This window comes from Delphinus delphis, chromosome 13 (assembly GCF_949987515.2).
Source record: "Delphinus delphis chromosome 13, mDelDel1.2, whole genome shotgun sequence".
Taxonomy (NCBI): Eukaryota; Metazoa; Chordata; class Mammalia; order Artiodactyla; family Delphinidae; genus Delphinus; species Delphinus delphis.
The window spans coordinates 51,036,108-51,062,361 of NC_082695.1; the positions used below are offsets into that span (position 1 = coordinate 51,036,108).

The 26,254-nt window shown below is 43.7% G+C and overlaps 1 protein-coding gene across 1 annotated transcript in view; it reads left to right on the forward strand.

The window, feature by feature from the left end:
- Positions 1-26,254, forward strand: part of FHOD3 (formin homology 2 domain containing 3) — a 493,214-nt gene that overhangs the window by 420,873 nt on the left and 46,087 nt on the right. Inside the window, exon 16 of the mRNA XM_060029530.1 lies at positions 17,301-17,459. Within this exon, the coding sequence (XP_059885513.1) occupies positions 17,301-17,459 (159 nt within the window). The remainder of the gene's footprint in view (positions 1-17,300; positions 17,460-26,254) is intronic.

Consider the following 26,254-nt stretch of genomic DNA (forward strand, 5'->3'; position numbering starts at 1 on the left):
CACATGCTAGGTGTGAGCTAAATGTGTAAGGGACACTTCATTGCAAACATGGACAGCAGCTTACTAACACCAACAGGCGAAATAGCTTTCACAGAACCCAGTAACCTTGAGGAAGAAACAAAAGGGTTACCCAGGGAATGTTAGTATGGCCCGACAGCAGATGTTGACATTCTCTAGAGGAAAGTAGACTTGCTAATTAATCAAACATACCGACTTCGTCCCGGGGATGTGTTTATTCACACGTAACCTTTGTTGTTTATGGTTGATAGTAGTAGTTTGAACCTCAGCTGTAACCACACAGTGCTTTCACAAAGGCAATCCACGTGGCATTTCTTCAGATAATCCCCTGGCTGAGTCAGCATGCTGCAACTATCTAGATATTTCCAAATAACCATATAGTTAGCATCCTGTAAACATTACACATGTATCTAGATTTCTTATTTTTCATAGATGTTTGAGAACCCTGTAGGCATTGCTGCTGTGATATTTTTAACAGATATTCTATCCACTTTTATAAATGGAAAGCTTGTACATGAAGTTACTGGACATCAAAGGTAAAGTCATGGCTAATGAACACTGAGGAAGAGGCTGCATGATGCTGTCACAGATTTTATTTCTTATAATTCACTGCATTAATAGGGTCTCCTTTACATATCTTAAAGAACTGGTTTTTTAAAAAAAAAACTCTTGTGATTCTGGGTATATTACAATTTTAAAACAGGTTTAAGACTATCTTCTCAGGAACTAAGGGTAAGAGAAAATGCTTTGTAAAGTATAGTTTAAACATGTAAGAACTTATTATCGTGAATTAATTCCAGCTCCATGGGTTGCTTCACTTAGCATCGTATTGGGTGAGTATAAAGATGCCTGAGTTGGGCTCCCTGACCTGCCAATCGGGCACTGAGTTTGAATCAAAAAGTATGTGCAGCATCCTCAGGACAGGAGTATCCTTCAGACGAGGACCGAGTGATGGAGTTAGCTCCTGTCACCACTGTGTGATGCTGAAAGGCTAGGGCGGGAGCTGTAAGCAGTCAACTTCCTGTTAAAACCTGTGCCTGGGGGTCTGGATCTACCTGCTGCTCTTCCTGAGTTGGCTTTTACCCTTGCAATGATTTCTGCCCAGTCCCAGCAAGGATGTGAATCTAAACCATTTCCAGCCCTACCCCACCCCACCCCCAAGTCAAGATTAAAGTTTTCTCCTGTTTACAAATCAAACTGCTAGGATCCAATACAGAAAATCGTGCCACCAGTCCTCTCCTCCAACTGGAAGTAGACCCCCTCTTGTCCTCTCTAGAAAATGACACTAAGAGAAGTGATGTTGGGCACCTGCTCTTGGTGTCTCTGTGTCCTGACTTCCCAGGACTGGTCACGTGTGGTGATGAGCCACCCTCATGCCCCCTTCAATTCTTACTGTCAGACCTGGCATCTGGGAGAAAACTGGCCTGGCGGGGTTGAAACAGCAGACGTGGTGGCCGGGAGTTACCTAGGATGTGCCCTCACTCCCTTCACGCTCCAACACGCTGATCTGGTTGGCCCGTCTCCATCGTCCTGCGTGGCTGCCTGCACCCTCTGGGCTTTCCCTGGTTGCTCCTCAGCCTTGGAGGTTGCTGACGGGGAGGCTGGCTCTTGACTCAGGGTGGGAAGAATAAAAGAGTAACAGTTTGGCAGTGAAGGCACTTCTGACTTCATTTTTACAAAGGAAATGGCAAAGTTAAAAGCTTCCTTGAGAATACAGAAAATGGGTTCACCTCCCCCGCCTCCTCTTGATCCCACTGTGGTCGGTGATAAGAGCCTGGTTGCTGCCCTCTCAGTAGCCCAAAGTTCCAGTCGTGCTTGAAGTAGGTGGCAACCTCTTAAAATCCTTTATTTCCCAGCTTAAGGACAAATGTTCGCCTAGCTTTTATAAAGTGAGAGCATAAGAGGAAAAGTAATATATTGAAAAATTTACCAAACTGATTCCAGAATGTTCTACAGTGAGACCCAGGAGACCATCTTGGGAGGCTAGGAAATGTGAGTAGGGGGTAATTGATAAATGTTACAAAAGGTGAGAATACAAACTGGAGCATTGAACCTGTTATGTGTATGTTACCCATACAGGTACAACCAATTTTACTTCTGTTTCTAATCCTTGACTGTGATTTTCATAAAACTCAGCTGTAAACAGCCACTTCCGAATTCTGGCTCATGAGAAGTTTTTCATTAAACGCGATAGAGTGCATCAAAAATAAAATAGACTTCACAAGGCAGCACAGAGCAAAGGGAATCAGTTGTAGTTTCCATCAGAAAACTTACACCAGACTAGAGATACAGGGCATCGTTATGACCAACCGAGTTACCTCTAAAGATCCATGTGCCAGATGCAAGGCTGGGTGACCACTTAATGGAAATGATAAGGACGGAAAGGTGTGCTTTTTGATTTCCTTTCCAAGTAGTTTCTGGAACTGGATCTACTTTTATCTCACAGCAGGAGATATATATATATAGGTATAATATATATATAGCTTTTTGTTTGAATTTTATTTATTTTTTTTATATAGCAGATTCTTATTAGTTATCCCTTTTATACACATTAGTGTATATATGTCAATCCCAACTCCCAATTCATCCCACAACCACCACCACCACCCCCTTTACCCCCTTGGTGTCCGTACATTTGTCCTCTACATCTGTGTCTCAATTTCTGCCCTGCAAACCAGTTCATTTGTACTATTTTTCTAGGTTCCACATATATGCATTAATATAAGATACTTGTTTTTGTCTTTCTGACTTACTTCACTCTGTATGACAGTCTCTAGATCCATCCACGGCTCTACAAATGACCCGATTTTGTTCCTTTTTATGGCTGAGTAATATTCCATTGTATATATGTACCACATCTTCTTTATCTGTTCGTCTGTCAATGGGCATTTAGGTTGCTTCCATGACCTGACTATTGTAAATAGTGCTGCAATGAATATTAGGGTGCATGTGTCTTTTTGAATTATGGTTTTCTCTGGGTATATGCCCAGTAGTGGGATTGCTGGGTCATATGATAATTCTATTTTTAGTTTTTTAAGGAACATTCATACTGTTCTCCTTAGTGGCTGTATCAATTTACATTCCCACCAACAGTGCAAGAGGGTTCTCTTTTCTCCACACGCTCTCCAGCATTTGTTGTTTGTAGATTTTCTAACTGGTGTAAGGTGATACCTCATTGTAGTTTTGATTTGCATTTCTCTAATAGTTAGTGATGTTGAGCAGCTTTTCATGTGCTTCTTGGCCATCTGTATGTCTTCCTTGGAGAAATGTCTATTTAGGTCTTCTGCCTACTTTTTGATTGGGTTGGTTTTTTTAATATTGAGCTGCATGAGCTGTTTATATATTTTGGAGATTAATCCTTTGTCCATTGATTTGTTTGCAAATATTTTCTCCCATTCTGAAGGTGGTCTTTTTGTCTTGTTTGTAGTTTCCTTTGCTGTGCAAAAGCTTTGAAGTTTCATTAGGTCCCATTTGTTTATATTTGTTTCTATTTCCATTACTCTAGGAGGTGGATCAAAAAAGATCTTGCTGTGATTTATGTCAAAGAGTGTTCTGCCTATGTTTTCCTCTAAGAGTTTTATAGTGTCCAGTCTTACATTTAGGTCTCTAATCCATTTTGAGTTTATTTTTGTGTATGGTGTTAGGAAGTGTTCTAATTTCATTCTTTTACATGTAGCTGTCCAGTTTTCCCAGCACCACTTATTGAAGAGACTGCCTTTTCTCCGTTGTATATCCTTGCCTCCTTTGTCATAGATTAGTTGAGCATAGGTGGGTGGGTTTATCTCTGGGCTTTCTATCCTGTTCCATTGATCTATGTTTCTGTTTTTGTGCCAGTACCATACTGTCTTGATTACTGTAGATTTGTAGTATAGTCTGAAGTCAGGGAGTCTGATTCCTCCAGCTCTGTTTTTTCCCTCAGGACTGCTTTGGCTACTTGGGGTCTTTTGTGTCTCCATACAAATTTTAAGATTTTTTGTTATAGTTCTGTAAAAAAATGCCATTGGTAATTTGATAGTGATTGCACTGACTCTGTAGATTGCTTTGGGTAGTATAATCATTTTCACAATATTGATTCTTCCAATCCAAGAACATGGTATATCTCTTCATCTGTTTGTATCATCTTTAATTTCATTCATCAGTGTCTTATGGTGTTCTGCATACAGGTCTTTTGTCTCCTGAGGTAGGTTTATTCCTAGGTATTTTATTCTTTTTCTTGCAGTGGTAAATGGGAGTGTTTCCTTAATTTCTCTTTCAGATTTTTCATCATTAGTGTATAGGAATGCAAGAGATTTCTGTGCATTAATTTTGTATCCTGCAACTTGCCCAAATTCATTGATTAGCTCTAGTAGTTTTTTGGTGGCATCTTAAAGACTCTCTATGTATAGTGTCATGTCATCTGCAAACAGTGACAGTTCTACTTCTTCTCTTCCAATTTGTATTCCTTTTATTTATTTTTCTTCTCTGATTACCATGGCTAGGACTTCCAAAACTATGTTGAATAATAGTGGCGAGAGTCAACATCCTTGTTTTGTTCCTGATCTTAGAGGAAATGCTTTCAGTTTTTCAGCATTGAGAATGATCTTGGCTGTGGGTTTGTTGTATATGGCCTTTATTATGTTGAGGTAGTTTCCCTCTGTGCCCACTTTCTGGAGAGTTTTATCATAAATGGGTTTTGAATTTTGTCAAAAGCTTTTTCTGAATCTATTGAGATGATCATATGGTTTTTATTCTTCAATTTATTAATATGGTGTATCACATTGATTGATTTGCGTATACTGAAGAATCCTTGCATCCCTGGGATAAATCCCACTTGATCATGGTGTATGATCCATTTAATGTGTTGTTGGATTCTGTTTGCTAGTATTTTGTTGAGGATTTTTGCATCTATATTCATGAGTGATATTGGTCTGTAATTTTCTTTTTTTGTAGTATCTTTGTCTGGTTTTGGTATCAGGGTGATGGTGGCCTCATAGAATGAGTTTTGGAGTGTTCCTTCCTCTGCAATATTTTGGAGGAGTTTGAGAAGGATGGGTGTTAGGTCTTCTCTAAATGTTTCTTAGAATTCATCTGTGAAGCCCTCTGGTCCTGGGCTTTTGTTTGTTGGAAGATTTTTAATCACAATTTCAATTTCATTACTTGTGATTGGTCTGTTCATATTTTCTATTTCTTCCTGGTTTAAACTTGGAAGGTTATACCTTTCTAAGGATTTGTCCATTTCTTCCAGGTTGTCCATTTTATTGGCATAGAGTTGCTTGTAGTAGTCTCTTAGGATGCTTTGTATTTCTGCGGTGTCTGTTGTACCTTCTGCTTTTTCATTTCTAATTTTATTGATTTGAATCCTCTCCCTCTTTTTCTTGATGAGTCTGGCTAATGGTTTATCAATTTTATCTTCTCAAAGCACCAGCTTTTAGTTTTATTGATCTTTGCTATTGTTTTCTTTGTTTCTATTTCATTTGTTTCTTCTCTGATCTTTATGATTTCTTTCCTTCTACTAACTTTAGATTTTGTTTGTTCTTCTTTCTCTAGTTCCATTAGGCGTAAGGTTAGATTGTTTATTTGAGATTTTTCTTCTTTCTCGAGGTAGGCTTGTATAGCTATAAACTTCCCTCTTAGAACTGCTTTTGTTGCATCCCATAGGTATTGGGTCATCGTGTTTTCATTGTCATTTGTCTCTAGGTATTTTTTTATTTTCTCTTTGATTTCTTCAGAAATCTCTGTTATTTAGTAACGTATGGTTTAACCTCCATGTGTTTGTGTTTTTTATGTTTTTTTCCCTGTAATTCATTTCTAGTCTTATAGCGTTGTGGACAGAAAAGATGCTTGATATGATTTTAATTTTCTTAAATTTACTGAGGCTTGATTTGTGACCCAAATGTGATCTCTCCTGGAGAATGTTCCATGTGCACTTGAAAAGAAAGTGTAATCTGCTGTTTTTGGATGGAATATCCTATAAATATCAATTAAATATCTCTGGTCTATTTTGTCACTTAAAACTTGTGTTTCCTTATTAATTTTCTGTTTGGATGATCTGTCCATTGGTGTAAGTGAGGCCTTAAAGTCCCCCACTATTATTGTGTTGCTGTCAATTTCCTCTTTTATAGCTGTTAGAAGTTGCCTTATGTATTGAGGTGCTCCTATGTTGGGTGCATATATATTTATAATTGTTATATATTCTTCTTGGATTGATCCCTTGATCATTATGTAGTGTCCTTCCTTGTCCCTGGTAACATTCTTTATTTTAAAGTCTATTTTTATCTGCTATGAGTATTGCTACTCCAGCTTTCTTTTGATTTCCATTTGCATGGAATATCTTTTTCCATCCCCTCACTTTCAGTCTGTATGTGTCCCTAGGTCTGAAGTGGGTCTCTTGTAGACAGCACATATACGGGTCTTGTTTTTGTATCCATTCAGCGAGCCTGTGTCTTTTGGTTAGAGCATTTAATCTATTCACGTTTAAGGTAATTACCAATATGTATGTTCCTATTATCATTTTCTCAATTGTTATGGGTTTGTTTTTGTAAGTCCTTTTCTTCTCTTGTGTTTCCCACTTAGAGAAGTTCCTTTAGCATTTGGTGTAGAGCTGGTTTGGTGGTGCTGAATTCTCTTCACTTTTGCTTGTCTGTAAAGCTTTTGATTTCTCCATCGAATGTGAATGAGATCCTTGCCGTGTAGAGTAATCTTGGTAGTAGGTCCTTCCCTTTCATCACTTTAAATACGTCATGCCACTCCCTTCTGGCTTGTAGAGTTTCTGCTGAGAAATCAGCTGTTAACCTTATGGGAGTTCTCTTGTATGTTATTTGTCGTTTTTCCCTTGCTGCTTTCAGTAATTTTTCTTTGTCTTTAATTTTTGCCAATTTGATTACTATGTGTCTCAGTGTGTTTCTCCTTGGGTTTATCCTCTATCGGACTCTCAGTGCTTCCTGGGCTTGGGTGGCTATTTTCTTTCCCATGTTAGGGAAGTTTTCGACTATAATCTTCTCAAATATTTTCTCAGCTCCTTTCTCTCTCTCTTCTCTTCCTGGAACCCCTATAATGCGAATGTTTTTGCATTTAATGTTGTCCCAGAGGTCTCTGAGACTCTCTTCATATCTTTTCATTCTTTTTACTTTATTCTGTTCCATGGCAGTGAATTCCACCATTCTGTCTTCTGTCTTCTGACACTTATCCGTTCTTCTGCCTCAGTTATTCTGCTATTGATTCCTTCTAGTGTATTTTTCATTTCAGTTATTGTATTGTTCATCTCTGTTTGTTTGTTCTTTAATTCTTCTAGGTGTTTGTTCTTTAATTCTTCTAGGTCTTTGTTAAACGTTTCTTACATCGTCTCGATCTTTGCCTCCATTTTTTTTCCGAGGTCCTGGATCATCTTCACTATCATTATTCTGAATTGTTTTCTGGAACGTTGCCTATCTCCACTTCATTTATTTCTCTGAGGTTTTATCTTGTTCCTTCATCTGGTACATAGCCCTCTGCCTTTTCATCTTGTCTATCTTTCTGTGAATGTGGTTTTTGTTCCACAGGCTGCAGGATTGTAGTTCTTCTTGCTTCTGCTGTCTGCCCTCTGGTGGATGAGGCTAAGAGGCTTGTGCAAGTTTCCTGATGGGAGGGACTGGTGGTGGGTAGAGTTGGGTGTTGCTCTGGTGGGCAGAGCTCAGTAAAACTTTAATCCACTTGTCTGATCATGGGTGGGGCTGCCTTCCCTCCCTGTTGGTTGTTTGGTCTGAGGTGACCCAACACTGGAGCCTACCTGGGCTCTTTGGTGGGGCTAATGGCGGCCTCTGGGAGGGCTCACACCAAGGAGTACTTCCCAGAACTTCTGCTGCCAGTGTTCTTGTCCTCACAGTGAGCCACAGCCACCCCCGCTCTGCAGGAGACCCTGCAACACTAGCAAGTAGGTCTGGTTCAGTCTCCTATGAGGTCACTGCTCCTTCCCCTGGGTCCCAGTGCACACACTACTTTGTGTGTGCCCTCCAAGAGTGGAGTCTCTGTTTCCCCCAGTCCTGTTGAAGTCCTGCAGTCAAATCCCGCTGGCCTTCAAAGTTTGATTCTCTAGGAATTCCTCTCCCCTTGCCAGACCCCCAGGTTGGGAAGCCTGACATGGGGCTCAGAACCTTCACTCCAGTGGGTGGACTTCTGTGGTATAAGTGTCCTCCAGTTTGTGAGTCACCCACCCAGCAGTTATGGGATTTGATTTTATTGTGATTGTGCTCCTCCTACCATCTCATTGTGGCTTCTCCTTTGTCTTTGGATGTCTTTTTTTGTGTGTTCCAGTGTCTTCCTGTCGATGATTGTTCAGCAGTTAGTTGTGATTCTGGTATTCTCACAAGAGGGAGTGAGAGCATGTCCTTCTACTCCACCATCCTGAACCAATCTCTCTATATAGCTTTTTAGTAAGATGATTTTAATTATATTTTGAGGAAAGAGACAGAAATCCTGCACTAAATTTCATCATGTTGTGTCTCTTCTGCCAGTCTAAGATGTGGAGAATGGCATAAGAGGTGGTTAAAATGACCCCAGGGTAGGATGTCAGGGCAGAAAGCCCCTGGGGGTGGGGAGGTACCCTCCATGGACTTGACATCAGTCTGAGGAGCCTCAGGAAGTGGCCTTCTACCCCTGTGCCTAATTCAGGACAGCCAATTCCCTCTTGCCCCCAAAGGGCAGCTTTTATACTCTCAGATCCAGAGAGACCACAAAAGGTATGGAGTGGAAGAGGCACACAGAAGGAAGAAGGGTCCTGTTTTCCCCTTTGGGGACTCATTGCTGTCTTACTCACCTGGGTTCATTGCTTTATTAAGGGGAGGGGGCTCCGGAATGGATTTGGAGAAATTTGTTCAACTTTATTTACCTTGAAGTTTCGAAATATATCAGAAACTATTAGCAGTGACTCTTTAAGAAAATTCAGAGATGATGATTTATTGGTCTGAGGTAAGCCCTGACCTGGGTTATTTTGAAAATCTCCCCAGGGTCCTAGCCAAAGTTGTGAACCATTGATTTAAGGTGAAAAATGAGGCACCATTGAGGGGGGCATTGTTCCCACCATCACTTTCCACATTGACTCCTTCACTGGCCCCTCACGTCCACCTCCATTTTATTCTCCTGAGAAGAGAGGAAAATCTTCCTACCTTATATTCAAGTTCAGATCATAAGGAAGTATGTTATTTTATTGAACAGCACCCTCAGAAAACCTGAATTCTCCCTGGAAATTCCAAACCCAACTTTGGAGCTTATCTGGGGTGATCACACACCCTAGTGTATCCAAGATGATCCTGGTGTGTGTGGAGGTCCCAGCATAATTATTAAGAGTACTCGCTTCCCCTCTCAAAAGTCTGCTGGTTAGGGTACTAGATAAACTACATTAACATTGGAAATGTATTTTTTTTTCCGTTGGCCTCTGCTGTAAAAGACTCTAAGAACAAATATGGGAAGTTAACATTTTTTTCCTAAACTTACCAATAAGCAAGCCTGTTCGGGCCAGGTCCTCAGAAACCCTATTCCTAACTAAAGGTTTTTCAGCTTTTATTTAGGTTTCTTTGGCTTTTGGATGTGGGGTATCTTTGGCTTTTCGATGTTGTTGTTGTCTTTTGCCTTAATGCTTTCCCATGTATATGGCCTTCTCCCTCGTTACAGGACTTAGGGAAATTCCATAGCAGTCACATCTTTATGACATCTGTATTGTGGCATCACTGTCACTGTCACTTTCTCAATGGACAGTTTCGAAAATATCCTGTAACATCACTCTTGGCAGTTAGCGGGGAACGAGGAGGAATGATTTACCATTTCTAGAGCTCATGCCTTGCTGAGCCAGCCCCAGGGTCTGTGACAGTGATGCTGACAAGCGTTTTGAGAGGTCAGTCGCCTTTCATGGAAATGCTCTCAAACTTAGCGGTATTCTCCAAGACTCTGAGTTCTCTTAATAAATCATGTCCTTAGCCCAGTTTCTGTTTTCAGTCACAGCACCCTCTGTGATGACAAGTTCTGTGTGCTGAATAACTACTTTTTAAAAACTGCATCCTTTGTGTCTAGTAAAATTACTCTTTAAAAATTCAAAGGGGTGACTCTCCGTGTCAACATTTCAGAAAACTTTGGAAGGCAAGCCCTATCCACCTGCCCAGACTGTGAGCCTCCACAGTCTTTGCCCGTGCTCCCCTCCCTACTCTGCTCACGTTGTCCTCTCCTCCCACGTGGAATTTTGTGCCTTCACGGTGGCCCTTCTCTGGACCTTGGCCGTCTTTATCATGGTGTGCCACGGCTCATTTACTAGATCTACTTCCCACACCAGGCACTGTCCATGTGCCTGGGAGTCTGCACAGACTCTAATGAGCATCCGTAAGCTCTTTTCATTCATTCAGGAAGCCCCAGGCAAGTTGTCCATGTCCCCGGGAAGCAGCTCTGCAGGCTAAACTGAGTATCAAGTCCCTGCACTGTCTCCTGCAACTATCACTATTCAGGGTGGGGACACCGGTCTGATCTGACGCTCCTGTTTATGTAGGTGCCTTTGATCAGTAAGCGTGGTAGATGCATTAGTTATGAAAAATACACTTTGGTAAACCATATATTTTTAAAATACAATGTTATTAGGTTAAAATGATAAAAAAAAAAAAAAGGAGTCATTGGTAGTGAAAAAAGCTAAGAGCTAATTCTTAGAAAGCACTATTTTCCAGGTATTGTCCTGAATACTTTACATGTATCAATACCAGCAATACTCTTCTAATAGTCCCAGCAGACACTTCTGTTGTGCTTACCAGGGGCCAAGCCTTGTTCTCACTGATTTATATCCATTGTCTCCTTTCATCCTCACAACAAACCCTGTGAGATTGGGTCCCAGAGAGGACAGGAGACACAGAGAGATTCAGTGACTTGGCAAGGTCTCCAGGCTGTGAATGGGTCAGACCCCAGCTGACCCCCCTGGTGACTTGATGCTCTGCATATTTGCAGTTACCCTTCAGGGCTCCTGAATCTGTTCGTGTCATCCCTGGATGACGTTTTGTTTCGGCTACTTTCAAGCTCATGCTCTGAACACTTCCTCGTGCTCTTCCCTTGGGGATTTTTAAATCTTGTCATTTTTTAAAAAAAAGATTCTCTCTTTCTCCTTAATGATCTGTATGCTTTGCTACTGAAACTTTAAATTTCATTTGGTCTGGACTCTACCTCTAACTGTGTGACCTTGAGCAAGTCGGTCAACCTCTCTGAGCCTGGTTTTGATTATGGGGGGAAAAAAAGAAAGAAACCAGGCGTGATCCTGTGTGCCTGACCTCCCAGGGTTGTTCGGTAGACCCAGTGCAACAGGGGAGAATGTGCTTTTGTGCTGTGTTAACAGGTCAGTCTTTTTTTATGCTATTGATTTTCTTAGCCTTTGTCTCAACGTGACTTTCCTGAGATTCCGATGTGAGATTTTAAATTAGCCTCTAAGCTTAATGACTACTATTTAGCGTTAAAGTTTTCCTTTCCGCTTTTTCCTAACTGCTGCCTGAATATTCACCCTTCTCTTTTCCAAAACTGAATGATTACGAGGGGAAGTAATGGTCTCGTCCTCAGGATATTGAATGCTGTCAGGTTGTGGTCACTCTTACATGGCGGTCACCCACCCCATAACCATTCAGAATCAAGTTTGTCTCTTTACTTGCAGATTCTAAAAGACTTGTTCTTGGAGGCAATACTTTGTTCTATCCAAAAACCTGACTTGCATGTCTCCTCCCTGCGAGGCCTGTGGTCATCCATCTCTGTATCAGGATTGGCATTGCCCCGGAGTCCCCCTGAGAAGACCTGAATAGGTGGTTTAACCGTTCTAAAAAATATTCCTGTCGTATGTGACTTTCTGCCCCTTGGAGTGGCTGAGTTTGCAGGGCCCAACCTCTTGGAGCTGGTTGGTTCTAGAGAGACGGCCCCCACCCAGGGAGCTGACCACCAGGTGAATCTAGGGCTGCAGAGGAAAGTCACAGCCCTTACCCCTAAGCCTTGGCAGTTAGCACTCACTGCTTAAATTGAGTACCTCTTCTTTGCTTCTTAGAAATTCTGTAAGTCTTGTGGTCATGGGCACCGCCTGTTTGAAGCTTCCTCCTGGAGGAGCTCACTTCTGCCTCCTGGAACTGGACCCTCAGCCCTCTTGGACAGCTTGGGAGAAAGGAGCTGAACTGCCTTGGTGACTTCCTTCCTGGCCCTTCTCTCTAAGAGGTCTCTGCTGGCCCTGACAGCATCTCTTGCTATAGAGGGTAACCTCAGTCTCTCACCCTTTTGGCTGTTACACCCTCTCCCCACTCCCTGCAATCTTCTTGGCCAAGTCAAAAACAAACAGAAGCCCTCCATTCCATGCAAACCAGAAGCATTTCTCCAGAGACTGTATTTCTGGAAGGGCAACTGTTGGCAGGTTGGAGGCTCCCTGATAGTTGTTGTTTTGAAGGAGGTTCTGGGTGTTGCTGCCTCGTTCAGCTCAGAAGTTCAGCTTCACTAGGCTTTCTGGAAGCAAATCAGAGCCTGGCCTCTTCCTAGAGTGCCTCCTGCCCCTTCAAGAAGTAAGTTCCTCTTTTACCTTGAGAACTTCTGGATGTACGTGGGGAAATTTCACGTTCAAAGACATCCCCACCCTGGTTCCCCCAACTCTGCTCACTTCCACTCTGTTGCTGGGGCAACTCTCTTGCCCCAGAGACAGTTGTTCCCATTTTCACTTCCAGCAGCTCCCTAGTCCAGCATCCTGTGCCTGAAGCCCCACCCACAGGAGCCTCCCTCAGCATCCTTTCTGCCCTGTGAATTCTTGAGAACTGAGGGCAGAGGTTTGGCTGACTTTTATCAAAGAATTGAGGCAGAAATGCTTATTTCCTGTTGTCCCAGGACCGACCATTGCTGCCGGTGGCATCGTGGCCCCCCACATTTTTGTTGGTCTCCATGAAAAATGTCCCCATTCAAGGTGTAGGAGCCTAACAGGTACTCAGGAAATGAGATCTATATCAAAGAAAGGCAAAAAGTAAATAAATGTGGGAAGATACCCTGCCAACCAGCAAGAGGCAGTTGAAGGACTGAGATTGCTTCTCAGCCTCTTTTCCTGCTCAGGGTTTGCTGTCATGGACCGTCGCTGATAACAGCCAATCAGCAGAGGGGTCTCATGGGGTGTGGCATCCTCCAACCATGATGACTCTTGGCCATTCCCACACAGCCTGTGTTCTTGCTTTCTGCTGGCTTTTTTTTTTTAAAGAAGGAAGATGTCAGTCAATCCAGTCTGTCATGATGTTAACCTACCATGTTGAGTCTTTTGACTTAAAGTTACTTTCTTTGGTTCCGTATTAGAATTGGGCTTTCATGATGGATTGTGACTCACTGATCTTGCGCTCTTGTTGGAATGCCCTGGATCGCTGTATGAGAGCTTTCTCTGTACTTTCATTCTATTCTGTTCTATCATTGTAGCTGTTTAATGCCAGTGCTACACATGAATTATATCCGTTTTATAATACCTTTTTAGAGCTAATTGGGTAGATATTATATATATTTCTACTTATGGATTTTTTACACATATATTCTTTCATAGTAACTCTAGAATATTTTTTAATTCCAAAAAAATCTTGTTGGAATTTGATTAGAATCATTTTAAATACATATATTATTTATATATAAATTCCATGATGAGAGATAATGAACATCCTTACAACACTGAGGCTTCCTATCCAGGAACATGATGTTTCTCATTTATGCACATCTTTTTCTTTTTCTCTCAAGAAAGTGTTGTCAGTTCCTTCAAGTAGGCCCTGTACTGATATTTCAGGAGGTTTGGGCGTTTTGTTTCCTTGTTTGTGTGTTGTTTTCTGGGGTGTGTCCGGGCTCAAGTAAAATGCAAAACAACTTTCTCATCTCCTGCCCAGAAGTATCACCTCCTGTCATCCTTCCAACCCTGTTCCACCTTTGTCCCATCACATCTTAGCCCTTCCTTTCCAGATGCCTTTAGAGGGTCATTTAACATTTCCTAACCTCCGTTACAGGGAACACTGTGTCTTATCTGCTTTATCTCCTCTTTCTATCATTGACCAATTTCCTATTTTTCTCATTTCAAACAATGGACAGTCACAGACTGTCTGATCAAAGAAGTGCAATAAGGAGATGAGTGCCTGAGAAAGACTCTTAGCAAGAGTAGGATGACTGGGCTGGGGGTGAGAAGAGGCTGGAAGCAGGAGGTCCGTGGTGGGCTGCCCTGGGAGGCTGGCACCAGGGGTCAGGCTCAGAGTGCAGGTGGCAGGAATGAAGGACGGGGCACGAGAGGATTTGTGGAAGAGGATGGGCGACGGTGACTCAGACACAGGACCAGGTGAAGGACGTAGTGAAGGTCACTCTTGCTGGTCTGGGCTTTGACCCTGAAAGAGGATTGAAATGGATCAGAACTGATGATGGCTAATCCCTAGACAGGACGCATGCCTCCCGGCACGGAGAACTTTGGCTTGTTCTTTCAGGTGCTGCTCCAGTTCATTGTGGGAGGGGAGGAGAGAGTTGGATGAGCCCGCATGACCCACCCCTCGTGTCGGGCAGGACAGCCGCCAAGGCACTTGAGGGGTCAGTAGCATCCAGTGGAGTCTGTTTTAATTATGAAGAAGAGCATTTAAAATACCTCTTGGCTAAAATCCAGAGATTTAACAATTCAATTTCAGATATGACTTTAATTCTTATTCCTTCCTTTGCGAAGTGGTGGGAAGTGCTCTGAAAACATGTAGCGTCGTTTGTGAAGATAGCTTCCCCGTTATCTCAGGATGCCCAGCAGCTTGCTTCTTCCCGACTTATGGGGGTGTGGGTGTGGGTGTGTCCGTTGGTGTGAACTGAGTTCTACTGAGAGTGGGGGCAAGGACATCTCAGGCTCAGAGCCACCCCTGAGTCTGTGTGGGTTGCTTGCTGCACGTGGACGCTGGCTGAGGGGGGAGGGCTGAAATCTGAGCGGTGCTTCCCTCTCAAGCTGTTTGCCATGGGGCTGTGTCTCCCTAGAGGTGGGCATCTTTTTCTCATTTGCACAAAGGCTGCAGTTGGGCTGGACCTGCTCAGTCATCTCTGCAGGCTCCTAGAATGACGGAGACTCTATAGATGGGGGGCTAAGGGCTAACGATTCCCAGGGAACCCCTGCCTTCCCATAAATGCTTCCTGCGCTGGAGCCTGGCTGTGGGTAGTTGCCTCTCCAGTGCCAGGTCCCAGGCTTCTTCCATCTTCCATGCTGCCGTCCATGTGGCTTCATTCCTTATGCTCGTGAGATGTCTCACTGCTGTCTCTCTGAGCCTCACATCCACATTCTAGGCAGGAAGAAGGAGGAAAGGCAAAAGGCATGGCTCACTGGGTCTATCTCTTTTCAATCAGGAAAACAAAAACCCAAACTGCCAGCCTTACCTGCCAAGGGTCCAGGGAGGTGGCTGATTTCACTGACCTATTACCAGCCTGAAAAAAATCAAGTCCCTGTTGGTGAGCAGAGAAGAGGGAATGGATGTTGGACAGGCTCCCTGTAGCACCTGGAGGGGTGGACACCCCGCACCCTAACGTGGGCATCGCAAGTCATCACATCTGTCTTCGTTGCCTGTAATCAGCGTTTTGTCAAACCTTTTCTCATTCCTTCTTAGCCTTCTGTACACAAAATAATATTTTAAAGTAGATTTCAGCTAAATTTCAGGGGCTCCTGATAAGCTTATTTGCTTAAATATATAGAAGACAAGCTTGCCCTACAGAGTGAGGGTGCATTTATGCCGCGTTTCCCTGGGAGCTCACGGTTCCAAGCCGACGAGCACACCCACAGGAATTGTTCCTCCCGGCTTCCAGGCGGCCAAACAGCTGGGATGCTTTCGGTTATTTTCTTCATGAAGAAATTGTAATTTATTCCCAAATGCATATTTAAGGACCTAAAATAGAATGTTAGCAATTGAGTTTGGAAGGGCTCAGTAGGACTTAAGGGGCCGCAGCCGTCTTTCCTTGCCAGCTCCCAACCTCCTGTGCTACAGCGACCAGCTTCCCTGGGCGGCTCAGCTGCTCCCAGGCCCAGCCTGGTTCCCTTCCTCAGAGGAGGGGCTGAGGCCTCAGCTGTCAGCTGCTCAGCTGGGACCTGCCTGCAGGGGGCTTCTGAGCAGCTGATTCATGGAGCTCCCCCATATGGCCTCCAAACCTCCAGCTTCATCCCTGGCAGTTCCCTGGAACTAGACAAAGGCACTTCTCTCCTTATATTCTCTCCCAGCCCCAGGCTAGTCCTAGACAGTCTTGAGGGTCCAGCTCAGGTGGCAGCTTCTCCAGACCCTAACCCCCTCCACCACCAGGTGAGTTAGTTACCCCACAGCTGGGTCCCTCACACGGTGAGCACACCCCATCACTGTGCTGGACGGGTCTTACCCATCCTCGTCACCCCAGGCTTGTTTCATGAATCAAAATCATCATCCTCCCAGCCCTGTGGCCTCAAGGGAAGCTGTGCAGCACAGGGAGCTTGCTGGCCGACCCCCCTCCACCTGTCCCAGTTGCCACCCGCCCTTGACTTCCCGAGAGCTGAAGGGGAAGGCTGGGGGCCTTGTCACAGCTCTGGGCAGAGATGAGCATTGGCTCAGCACCTCACACCTTCCTGGCTTCTGGCCGTGTGCCAGCCCGGGGCTGGCCGCAGGGACTGCCCCGAGGATGCCAGGCCAGCAGGGAGGCCACATACATCAGGGCTCTGTGGGGACTTGGTCCCCCTCTTCGGCCTCTTTGCCAGTTTATCCCTCACTCCTCTTCTCCCACCCACTGGGCAGCTGCCCAGATGGCTGTGTGTAGCAGGAGAGGCGGAAGTGCTCAGGTGTCGGGGCGGAGGATGTTGGAATGATGAGAGGAGCTCCTGAGATGCAGAAGGGCTGACCAGCCAGCGATGCCGGATTCCCCTCTGGCTCCCGTCTCCTCGATGCGCAGACCAGCTTTCTCCATCTCTGGGCACACACCACACGCTCCAGGGCCAAGCAAGGCACATTCCGACACCTTGCAGCCTGCAGGAAGGGAACTCTGAGAGGTTTGAGTTTTGTTTCCACTGCTTCTATGGAAAAAAAACAGTTTTTTTTTTCCTTGCAAAATATCACATTTTTCCCAATTGAAGGCAAATCAATTTTATTTTGTAACGTGTCTGACTCGCGAAGTTCCATTGCTGCCCTGCTCTTGGCGGCCTCTTGGAACTAATCCCTGATCTCTGCTGTGCTGAGAGGTAGCCAGTCCTTCCCTGAGCTAAACTGAGGGCATTTGTTTTCATGTCTAAGTAAGTTGTGAGTTTGCTTTTAATAGAGGACCAAAGATGATGCATTAATCTTGGATTCTCCTTATTTTATCACAAGAAAACTGCTGCAGATGGAAAAAAGCAGGAGATCATCGTCCTGGATTCCAAGAGGAGCAATGCTATTAATATCGGTCTGACGGTACTGCCCCCTCCAAGAACGATTAAGATAGCCATTTTGAATTTTGATGAATATGCCTTAAACAAAGAAGGGATTGAGGTAAGGGGAGCTCTGTGGAGCGTTATTTGTGTTCTGTAATACGTTGCATATGTAAACATTACTGTGTCCAATGTGACTTTCTCCACAGGGTGGCTTGCCATTTTTCTGTCTCAGCCAGATTCTGAATAATGTTAATAATTCTCACATCTTGTTTTTTAACTTCTGGGGGAAAAGAAGCCCCACTTTGCCTAGGAAATTCAGAGATCCTCACTCTCTGGTTCATTTACTAACTTCCTTCTGACCACATTCCACCTGCCTCGATGTGGAAGAATTTGACAACCGCCACGGGGGTGGGGCTGGGATGCCTTCTTTCACATCATTTCAAACCAAATACGTTTAATGAACAGTCTCAAAAGTAGGGTTTTCCATACGTGCTCACTCCGTGTTAGCGGATTTGTTTCTCTCTTGGCACCCTTCGGGGTGTATAGAGATGGGTTTCATTTGATCAGCTGGAAAACCCAAGCCAACTGAGTCTGCAGCATTTGTTCATCTGAGTGGCACAAGTGGAGAGAGATTGGGTGCCTTGGCTGTGACTACATGGCTGGCAGGCGGCCCAGCTGGCGCCACAGCTCCCCTGCTCTGCCAGGGCCCAGTGCCCTTCCACCAGGCCCTGCTCACCCTTCGCTGTGGGCTGGTGCCTGTCTGTAGGAAGTTAAATCTCCTGTTCTTATAACAGAGAAAGAGTGAGTGAAACCAGTGGCTCAGCCCACAGATTCCTACAGATGGGTGGATGGCCTGGGGGCTCACTGGGTCAGAGTGGGGATCTGAAGACACTGCTTCGTGACGTTGGGTGACACCCACCCCATCCTTCTACTGGCAAAGAGCCCTGGGTTCCTTTAAAGGCTCTCCATATCTGAGATTCCTTCATACCCAGTCTTATTTGAAAGCCTCCAGAGTGAAGGAAGCCAATGAAGGCTGGCTGCAGGGAGGGAGAGCGGGCTTTGGCGGGAGAGTTGAAAGTGAGGAGGGCCTGGGGGGCTGTGCCCTACGCGTCTCCAGCCCTGAGTGTGGTAGGGGGCAATGGGGCCCATGGGGCAAAGTGACGCCTGAACCCAGGAGGACAGCCGTGACTTTGTGCTTTGGAAAGCACAGACCTCCACAGGAAAAGCCGTGTTCCAGAGGTTTGTACTGGATTGAGTACAAACTTCAAAATCCATGCCTACCCAGAACCCCAGAATGTGACCTTATTTGGAAATAGGGTCTTTGCAGACATGATCAAGTTAAGATAAAGTCATCCTGGATTAGGGTGGGTCCTACTCCACTGGCTGATATCCTTCTAAGAAGAGAGAAGTTTGGACATAGACACAGAGAGGGGAATGCCATGGGAACACAGAGGATACACAGGAAGACACACAGAACAGAGCACCGTGTGATGATGGAGGCAGAAATTGGAGGGAAGCGTTTACAAGCCACGGAGCATGAAGGACTGCCGGCAACTACCAGAAGCGAGGACAAGGCAAGGAAAGATCCTCCCCTCGAGTCTTCAGAAAGAGCATGGCCCTGCCGACACCTTGATATTAGACTTCTAGTCTCTCAAACGGTGAGAGAATACATTTCCTTTGTTTGGAACCCCTGAATTTGTGATGCTTTGTTATGGCAAACCTAGGAAACCAGTACGAGGCCTAAGCAACTCTGCCCTGAGAAACACACACACAGCCTGTGCCAGGAGCAGGTACGATGAGGGAAGTGGTACTTCTCTCTGGCTGGAGAGGAGGTGGAGCCCGAGCCCTGGAGTCAGGCCATGCAGCACAGCAGGTCAGCAGAGCCAGGGAGTGAGGGCATGTGGCACACCGGGGAGGGTGTAAAAAGGAGAGAGCAGGTGACAGTAGGCAAATACAGAGAGGGACACTGAGGCAGCTGCCAGACAGTGAGAAAGAAGGGAGCAGGCCCAGCCTCAGTATGAGGCACCTCCACCCTGGGACGCACAGAGCAGCAAGAGAGAAGGGCATTGGGCAGGTGGGAGCTGCCAAGCGGGACGAACCAAGTGCAAAGTGTCTCTCACATAGGACAGATGAGTAGGAGGCCCTAACGCACATTCTGGCCATCCTATTTACTTCACAGGATCTTTTAAAGACTGTAAAAGCTTCAGATTCGTACATAGCCTCTAAATGCAGCCAGGGCCAGCTTGATTGAAGGAAAAAATGACAACTTCCCCTTTTAAAAATATTTCCCCTTATTGCCATGAGAACTTGAAAGTCCATCAGGAGAGGTGGATGCCTTTGGTTTTGCCTTTTTTCTTTCCTGAAATGTCAGTCTCCCTGGGTGGGGAGAGTTTCAGATACAATAAGTTAATTAGATTTTAGAATGAATCAAATTATTTTTTCCTTTTCTGACTGGTTTTTTCAATCCAGGAAGGAATGATGATAGGTACAATAATGACGACGGATATGGGAGCAGCACAGCACTAAACTTGACTTTCCTAGGTTTCCTCCTGTGGGCCAGACATCAGGTAGGTGCTTCACACAGACGCTCATCAGACCCTTACGAGGTGCATACTATTATGTTCTTCATCTTAAAGATGAAGAGGATGAGTTCCAACGTTTGTCTGTGTCCAAGCTCACAAGCCAGTAAGAGGTCGAGCTGAAATGTGATTTCTAGAGCCTGAGCCGGAAGTGCAATCCACAGGCCAGCTCTGGCGGCGGCCAGCCCGGGTGGGCTGTCTGGGCCTGGGCTCACCCACCGAAAAGAATAAGAGGGAATCTGGAAGGGGAGTGAGAAGATGCATGAGGCAACGCAGTCCGCATCACAGCGCTGCCTATGGTTTTCCTCTGGGAGTAGCTGGCATATGAAATGAGGTACAGTGAGAGGACACAGCCATGGAAATCACTGCCTAACCCTTCCTGAGAGCTTGTTGTGTCATGAGTGCTCGCTAAACTCATATATAGTCACAAGACATGGAGTTACACATTTTTACCACATTTTTGAAAGCAAGGTTTATCAGCTGGCACTATTGCCATTCTGGGCTGGACAGTTCTTTATTGTGGGAGCTGCCCTGTGCAACGTAGGGTGTTCAGGATCCCTGGCCTCTGCCCACAAGATGCCGGTGGCACCCATCCAGGGGTGACAACCAAAAATGCCTCTTAGACTTCATCAATATACCCTGGGGACAGAATCACCCTGATTGAGAACCCCTCATCTGAAGCTGCCTGGGCAAATCCAGAGACTGTGTATATTTTCAACTCTTGTCAGCTGTAGCTGAGAATCCAGAAGAAACCAGTCCTTGTGGGGAAGACAGAACCCAGGCCCTCCCAGCTGTTACCTGCTGTCTCTGGCCACTGATCCCAGGGGCCCAAGGGGTAGAGATGGTCTTCATCCAAGTGCAGAGCTACTCCCCCAAAGCTTATTGTCTAGGCTTGTTGTTCAAGGGTTAAGTCAGGACTGAGAAGAGATGTAAGTTGCGTCCTTACAGATCTCCACTAATATGATTTCCAGCTTATGCCCAAATGGCCTTTTGCCAAGCCGTCTGCTTCTTGGATGCAGGCCCTGTAGCGTGGCACCACGGCTTAATGGGGTCATTCGAAACGAAACCTCTGTGTACCTGGACGTGATTAGGATGTATTCACTGACATCCTGTTTGTCACCCCCATGTTTTGTATCTGGTTCATCATGAAAACCCATGGGAGCAAGTAACTTCATTAAGGAAGTCGTTTTTCATAAGAGTATTAAACTTTAGAATATGGTTTGGGGGCACCTGTAAGTATTATTAATGGTATTTTCCCAAGTAAAACATCGCTGAGGTATCACAGATGGAAGTAGGAAGGGTTTTCATTTTTCTCCTTGCTTTTCTCATTTTTAGAGTCTGTGTTTACTCAGAGGGTAACACAATTGAATGGCCCCAAACGACATTTAACTTGGCCCTGCTTGGCTGCCAGGCCAGTCAGCATCCTAGAAACAGAATTTCCCTTTGGCCACCTGTACAAAGCTACAGTATCTTCTCAAGCAGTTTGTGTTGGGAACCCCGTCCACGGGTCCCTGAGTGAGCGCTGGACACGCGCAGATGAGCCTGAGTGCAGGAGCCCATCAGTGGGTCCACAGTGCCAGGAATGAGAATGTCCCACACTGGTAGTTTGTGGAATCGCCATGAGCATGGAGGTGGTGCTAGAAAGTAAGAGGAGCCCCTGGGTGGTTCTCCAGCGCTACCTTGGTTATCCAGCCTAGCTTCAGGCACTGCATCTTCATCTGTAAATTTGGTGCATAATTTCTGCCTTACATGCCTCACTTGAGTAATCATAAGAACGAAAGAAGATACTATCAAGAAATAAACTTGAGGAGTTAACTAAAAAAAAAAAAAAGCCCCTCCCTGAGATGAAGTGCATGAAGAGAATGCCATTGTCTCATGAGACTGCAAGTTGCATCCAAGCCCTGCATAAAGGCTCCAACTTTCTGCTGTTAGGTTCTCATCCAGAGTCGTAGCCAGGGTTCTGTTCAGAACTCAGGAGATATGGGGATACACGTATGTGTATAGCTGATTCAATTTGTTATAAAGCAGAAACTAACACACTATTGTAAAACAATTATACTACAATAAGGATGGTAAAAAAAAAAAAGAACTCACAAGACTTGATAATTACTTAGTATGGTCTCATCTGCAAGTGAATGAGATGGCCAAACCCCAAAGCATTTGGTTCTGTAAAAAATAAGTCAGACTTATGAATTTTCATCTGAAATATGATTTTCAGATACAAAAGCAAGCATAGTTAAAGCAGTGCTGGAGAAACACTGTCTGGAAGAAAGCAAAAAAACACTGAGATTATTATGTCATGGGCCTGTTTGATGTTTTTCTCCTTGTGAAACCAAATGGTCATCACAGAAACATCAGTAAATCTACTGACATGGTAAAGAGCAAATTAAAGGTATGCTCATTCCCTTGTCATCTGCTCATGGAAAAAAGGGACCATCACCTCATAGGAGGTAGCGTTGACCTCCTGTCCCCGTCTTACGGCTATTTTTATTGTCAGTGATGTGTAAAAAATAAGTAAAATAAACTGGCAGATGGTAACCTCATAAATCTTCAGTAGTGAACAAATGGTTTAAATTAGAGAAAGGAAAAACAAAAGAGTGTTTGATTACTTTCCCAAAGGAAAAAAGCAAACAAAAATCATCCCAGGAAAATGCCTTCTGAGGAAGGGGGAAAAGCGTTGACAACTTTATATTTCGGAATTCTTGTACATGCTTAAAACAATTTGAGCATTAAGAAAATTAAAATACAAATTCTTACTTAAGTTTTTCTTTTGAAAACCAGTTGAGTTCAAATGCTGGGTGTTTTGGAAGAAGTGACATCTGCTTGGATTGTTTTGGTCCTTTTTAAATGCCATCTGTGTGGACAGGTGGAATCAGTAGCATCAGCCTGTGGGAGAACAAGGAGGATCGTCACTGAACGTCTCCCCAGTGCTCCATTCCACCCACATAATCTGTGTTTGGGGTCGTGATGAAGAGGATGTTGGAAGAAGAGGTATCTAGGGCTCACCACCTGTGACCTCACTCTGACCACAGCCCAAAACAGGTCTTCAATACAGTTTGTCATCACTGGCTTCTGATAAACTCCTGAGACAGCCCTCCCTGATAACACTTTCAGAAGCCTAGGACAACTACTACCCCACCCAGATACATCCTAAGGCACAATCATGTAGATATCTGCATATTTGCTGATTCTGGTGTCAAGTGTCCAGTCTTTTATTTTGACTTTTTTTTTTAATTAATATAGAGTAAAGTTGACTTTTGGAGGGGGTCCAGGTCTATTGAGTTTTAAAACATATATAAATTCATGCAATGACCACTGTAGTCAAAAATTCAAAGCAGTCCCATCTCCCCAAAAAGCTCTTGTGCTGTCCCTTTCTAGTCACACCCTTAACCCACCCCTAGCCCCTGTTAATGACTGATTGATTCTCATCACTATGGTTTTGTCTTTCCGAGAATGTCATACACAAGGAATCATACAGCGAGTAACCTTTTGAGATTGGCTTCTTTCACTCAGCATGATCGATGCCTCTGAGATTCATCCAAGTCGCAGTTTGTATCTACAGTTGGTCCCTTTTTATTGCTGAGTATCATCGCGTTGTAGGGATGTACCACTGGCTGTTTGTAGATATAAATATCCACCCGTTGAAGAATATTTAGCTTGGTCCAGTTCACAGCAGTTATGAATAAAGCTACTACAAATACTCATGTACAAGTTTTTGTGTGAATACTGTTTTAATTTTTCTAGGGTAAATACAAATGGAATTGCTGGGTCATGTGATAACTCTATGTTTAATCTTTTGAGGAACTGTAACTTGTCTCTTCATTCTCTTAACAGTGTCTTTCACAGAGAAAAAACGTTTAATTTGGATGAAGTTTAATTTATCAACCTATTCTTTTTTTGTATCATGTCTAGGGGTTCACTGCATAACCTGTGTCACAAAAATTTTCTCCTGTGTTTCCTTCTAAAAGTTTTGTAGTGTTGCTTCTTACTTGTAGATCTATGATCCCCTTTGTGTTAACTTATGTAGAAGGTGGAAGGTTTAAGTTGAGGTTCACTTTTTACATATGGATTCCAGTTGGTCCATCCAACACCATTTGTTGAAAACACTACCATTTGTCCACTGAACTGCCTTCATACCTTTGTCAGAATCACTGGGCCATATTTGTGTAGTCTATTTCCGGGTGCCCCGTTTTGTCCCACTGTATCTATCATTCAGCCCATGCCACACTGTCTTAATACCGCAGCTTTATTGTAGATCTTAAAGTCAAGTGGTATGACTCCTCCAAGGGTATTCTTTTTCAAAATTATTTTGGTTTGACTGTTTTGGTCCTCTGCCTTGCCATATAATTTTTAGAATCAGCTTGTCTATATCCACAAAAAAATCACGGTATTTTGATTGGAATTGAGTTAAATTTATACATCAATTTTGGGAAGACTAACATCTTGACTATGTTGAGTCCTTCCGTCTGTGAACACTGTTCCTTCTCTCTTCACTTAGATCGTCTTTAGACGGTTAGATTGCTTTCATCAGCATTTTCTACTTTCCAAATGCAGATCCTACACATGCTTTGTTAAATTCATACCTAAGTATTTCATTGTAAACAGCATTTTTTAAAAATTTCAGTTTGTAATTGCTCCTTAGTAATATATAGAAATAAAATGGATTTTTTTGTATATTGACCTTATATTATGCAACATTGTTTAACTCATTGTTTCATAAGTTTTTTGTAGATGCCTCAAAATTTCCTATGTAGACAATTATACCATCTGTGATAGGAAGAGTTTTATCTTTTCCTTTCCAATCTGTATGTATTTTTAAAATTTTATATACCTGGCTAGGATTTCCACACAATGTTAAATAGGAATGGTGAGAGTGGACGCCCTGTCTTGTTCCCATTCTTACAAGGAAAGCATTCTCTCTGTCACCATTAAGTATGAAATGAGCTGTAGGTTTTTTTTTTAATAAATGTATCTTATCAGGTGGGGGAAATGCCTTCTATTACTGGGTTGCTGAGATTTTTTTGTCATGAATGGAAATTGAATTTTATCAAAACTTTTTTGAGTCAATTGAAATGACTGTGTGAATTTTCTTGTTCACACTGTTAATCAGGTAGATTAATTGCATTGATTAATTTTTTTTCATATTGAACCAACCTTGTGGCTATTTTAAAATATATTGCTATATGAAATATAGCAATAGATTTATATATCTTAATATATTGGCATTTATTTATATACTTTAAAATATTTTGTTAAGGATTTTTGCATCTGATTCATCAGGGTATTGGCATGTAGTTTTCTTTTCTCGACTAGATTAACTTTGTCTGGTTTTTGTATCATGGTCATTCTGGTTTCATAAAAAGAATTAAGAATTGTTCCATCACTTGTTGGAGTTCAAGCCACAGATTCTGACCCACCTGTGGACTGTTGTTCCAGCGTCAGCTCAGTTTTCAAAGTTTTCAAAGAGCAGTTCAGGTCTCAAAGTCTTTAATGTGCTTTTGAAGGTCAGATTCATACATGAACAGCTCAAGGAGAAGCTCAGAAGTTCTTAAACAGCTTTGTGCCCTTGCTTTGCAGGCTCTTCATGTTTCATGACCTCCCCACTGCTTTCTGGTTTTCTGGGGCCTTCCTTTTTAGTCCTCCAGTGAAAGCTAGGTCTTTAGTTACCTCACTTTACCATGCACTTGCTATGACTGTGCCCATGTCTGGGGCCAAGCAGAGAGAAGATAGAAAAGAAAAGCATAAGGGGTTTGCCCCATCTCTTGGGAACACAGCTCCACTGACTGGAGAGGAATGTTCACTTCATCTGAGTTTTAGGACCTGCCAACCTTGCTGCCACCGCTAGGAGGCCCTTTCCCACACCTCGAGTCAGAACTAGAGGGCTCCCCTGGCGTTCTCTCTGTCTGCACCCGATACCCTCTTCCAGATTTTTGGGCTACCTGAGCCCAGGCTAGGGAATACCAGAGGAAAAATGGTAAACTCATTACCAGTTCAGTTGAACTTTCAGTTCTGGTCTTCTTCCTCAATCCACCTACCACTATTTCTTTTTTTAAAAGTCTTCAAGTACCTGCTCCATGCCTGCTGTCCAGGGTGTATAGTTGCATTTAGTGGGACAGACAGAGTATTGCTTACTCTATCTATCTCCCCCAGAACCGGAACTCCTTCCCACACTTTATCCAGATGGTTGCTATTGTAGAGCAGTAACCAAAGCCACTTAGAATTAATGAATTAACGTAAGTTACCGAAAAGTATGGCACAATGTATATTTCTTTGCTTTGATACTCTCATTTGATAAATGAGAGAAAAATAATGACACCTCCTCTTTCGTAATGTT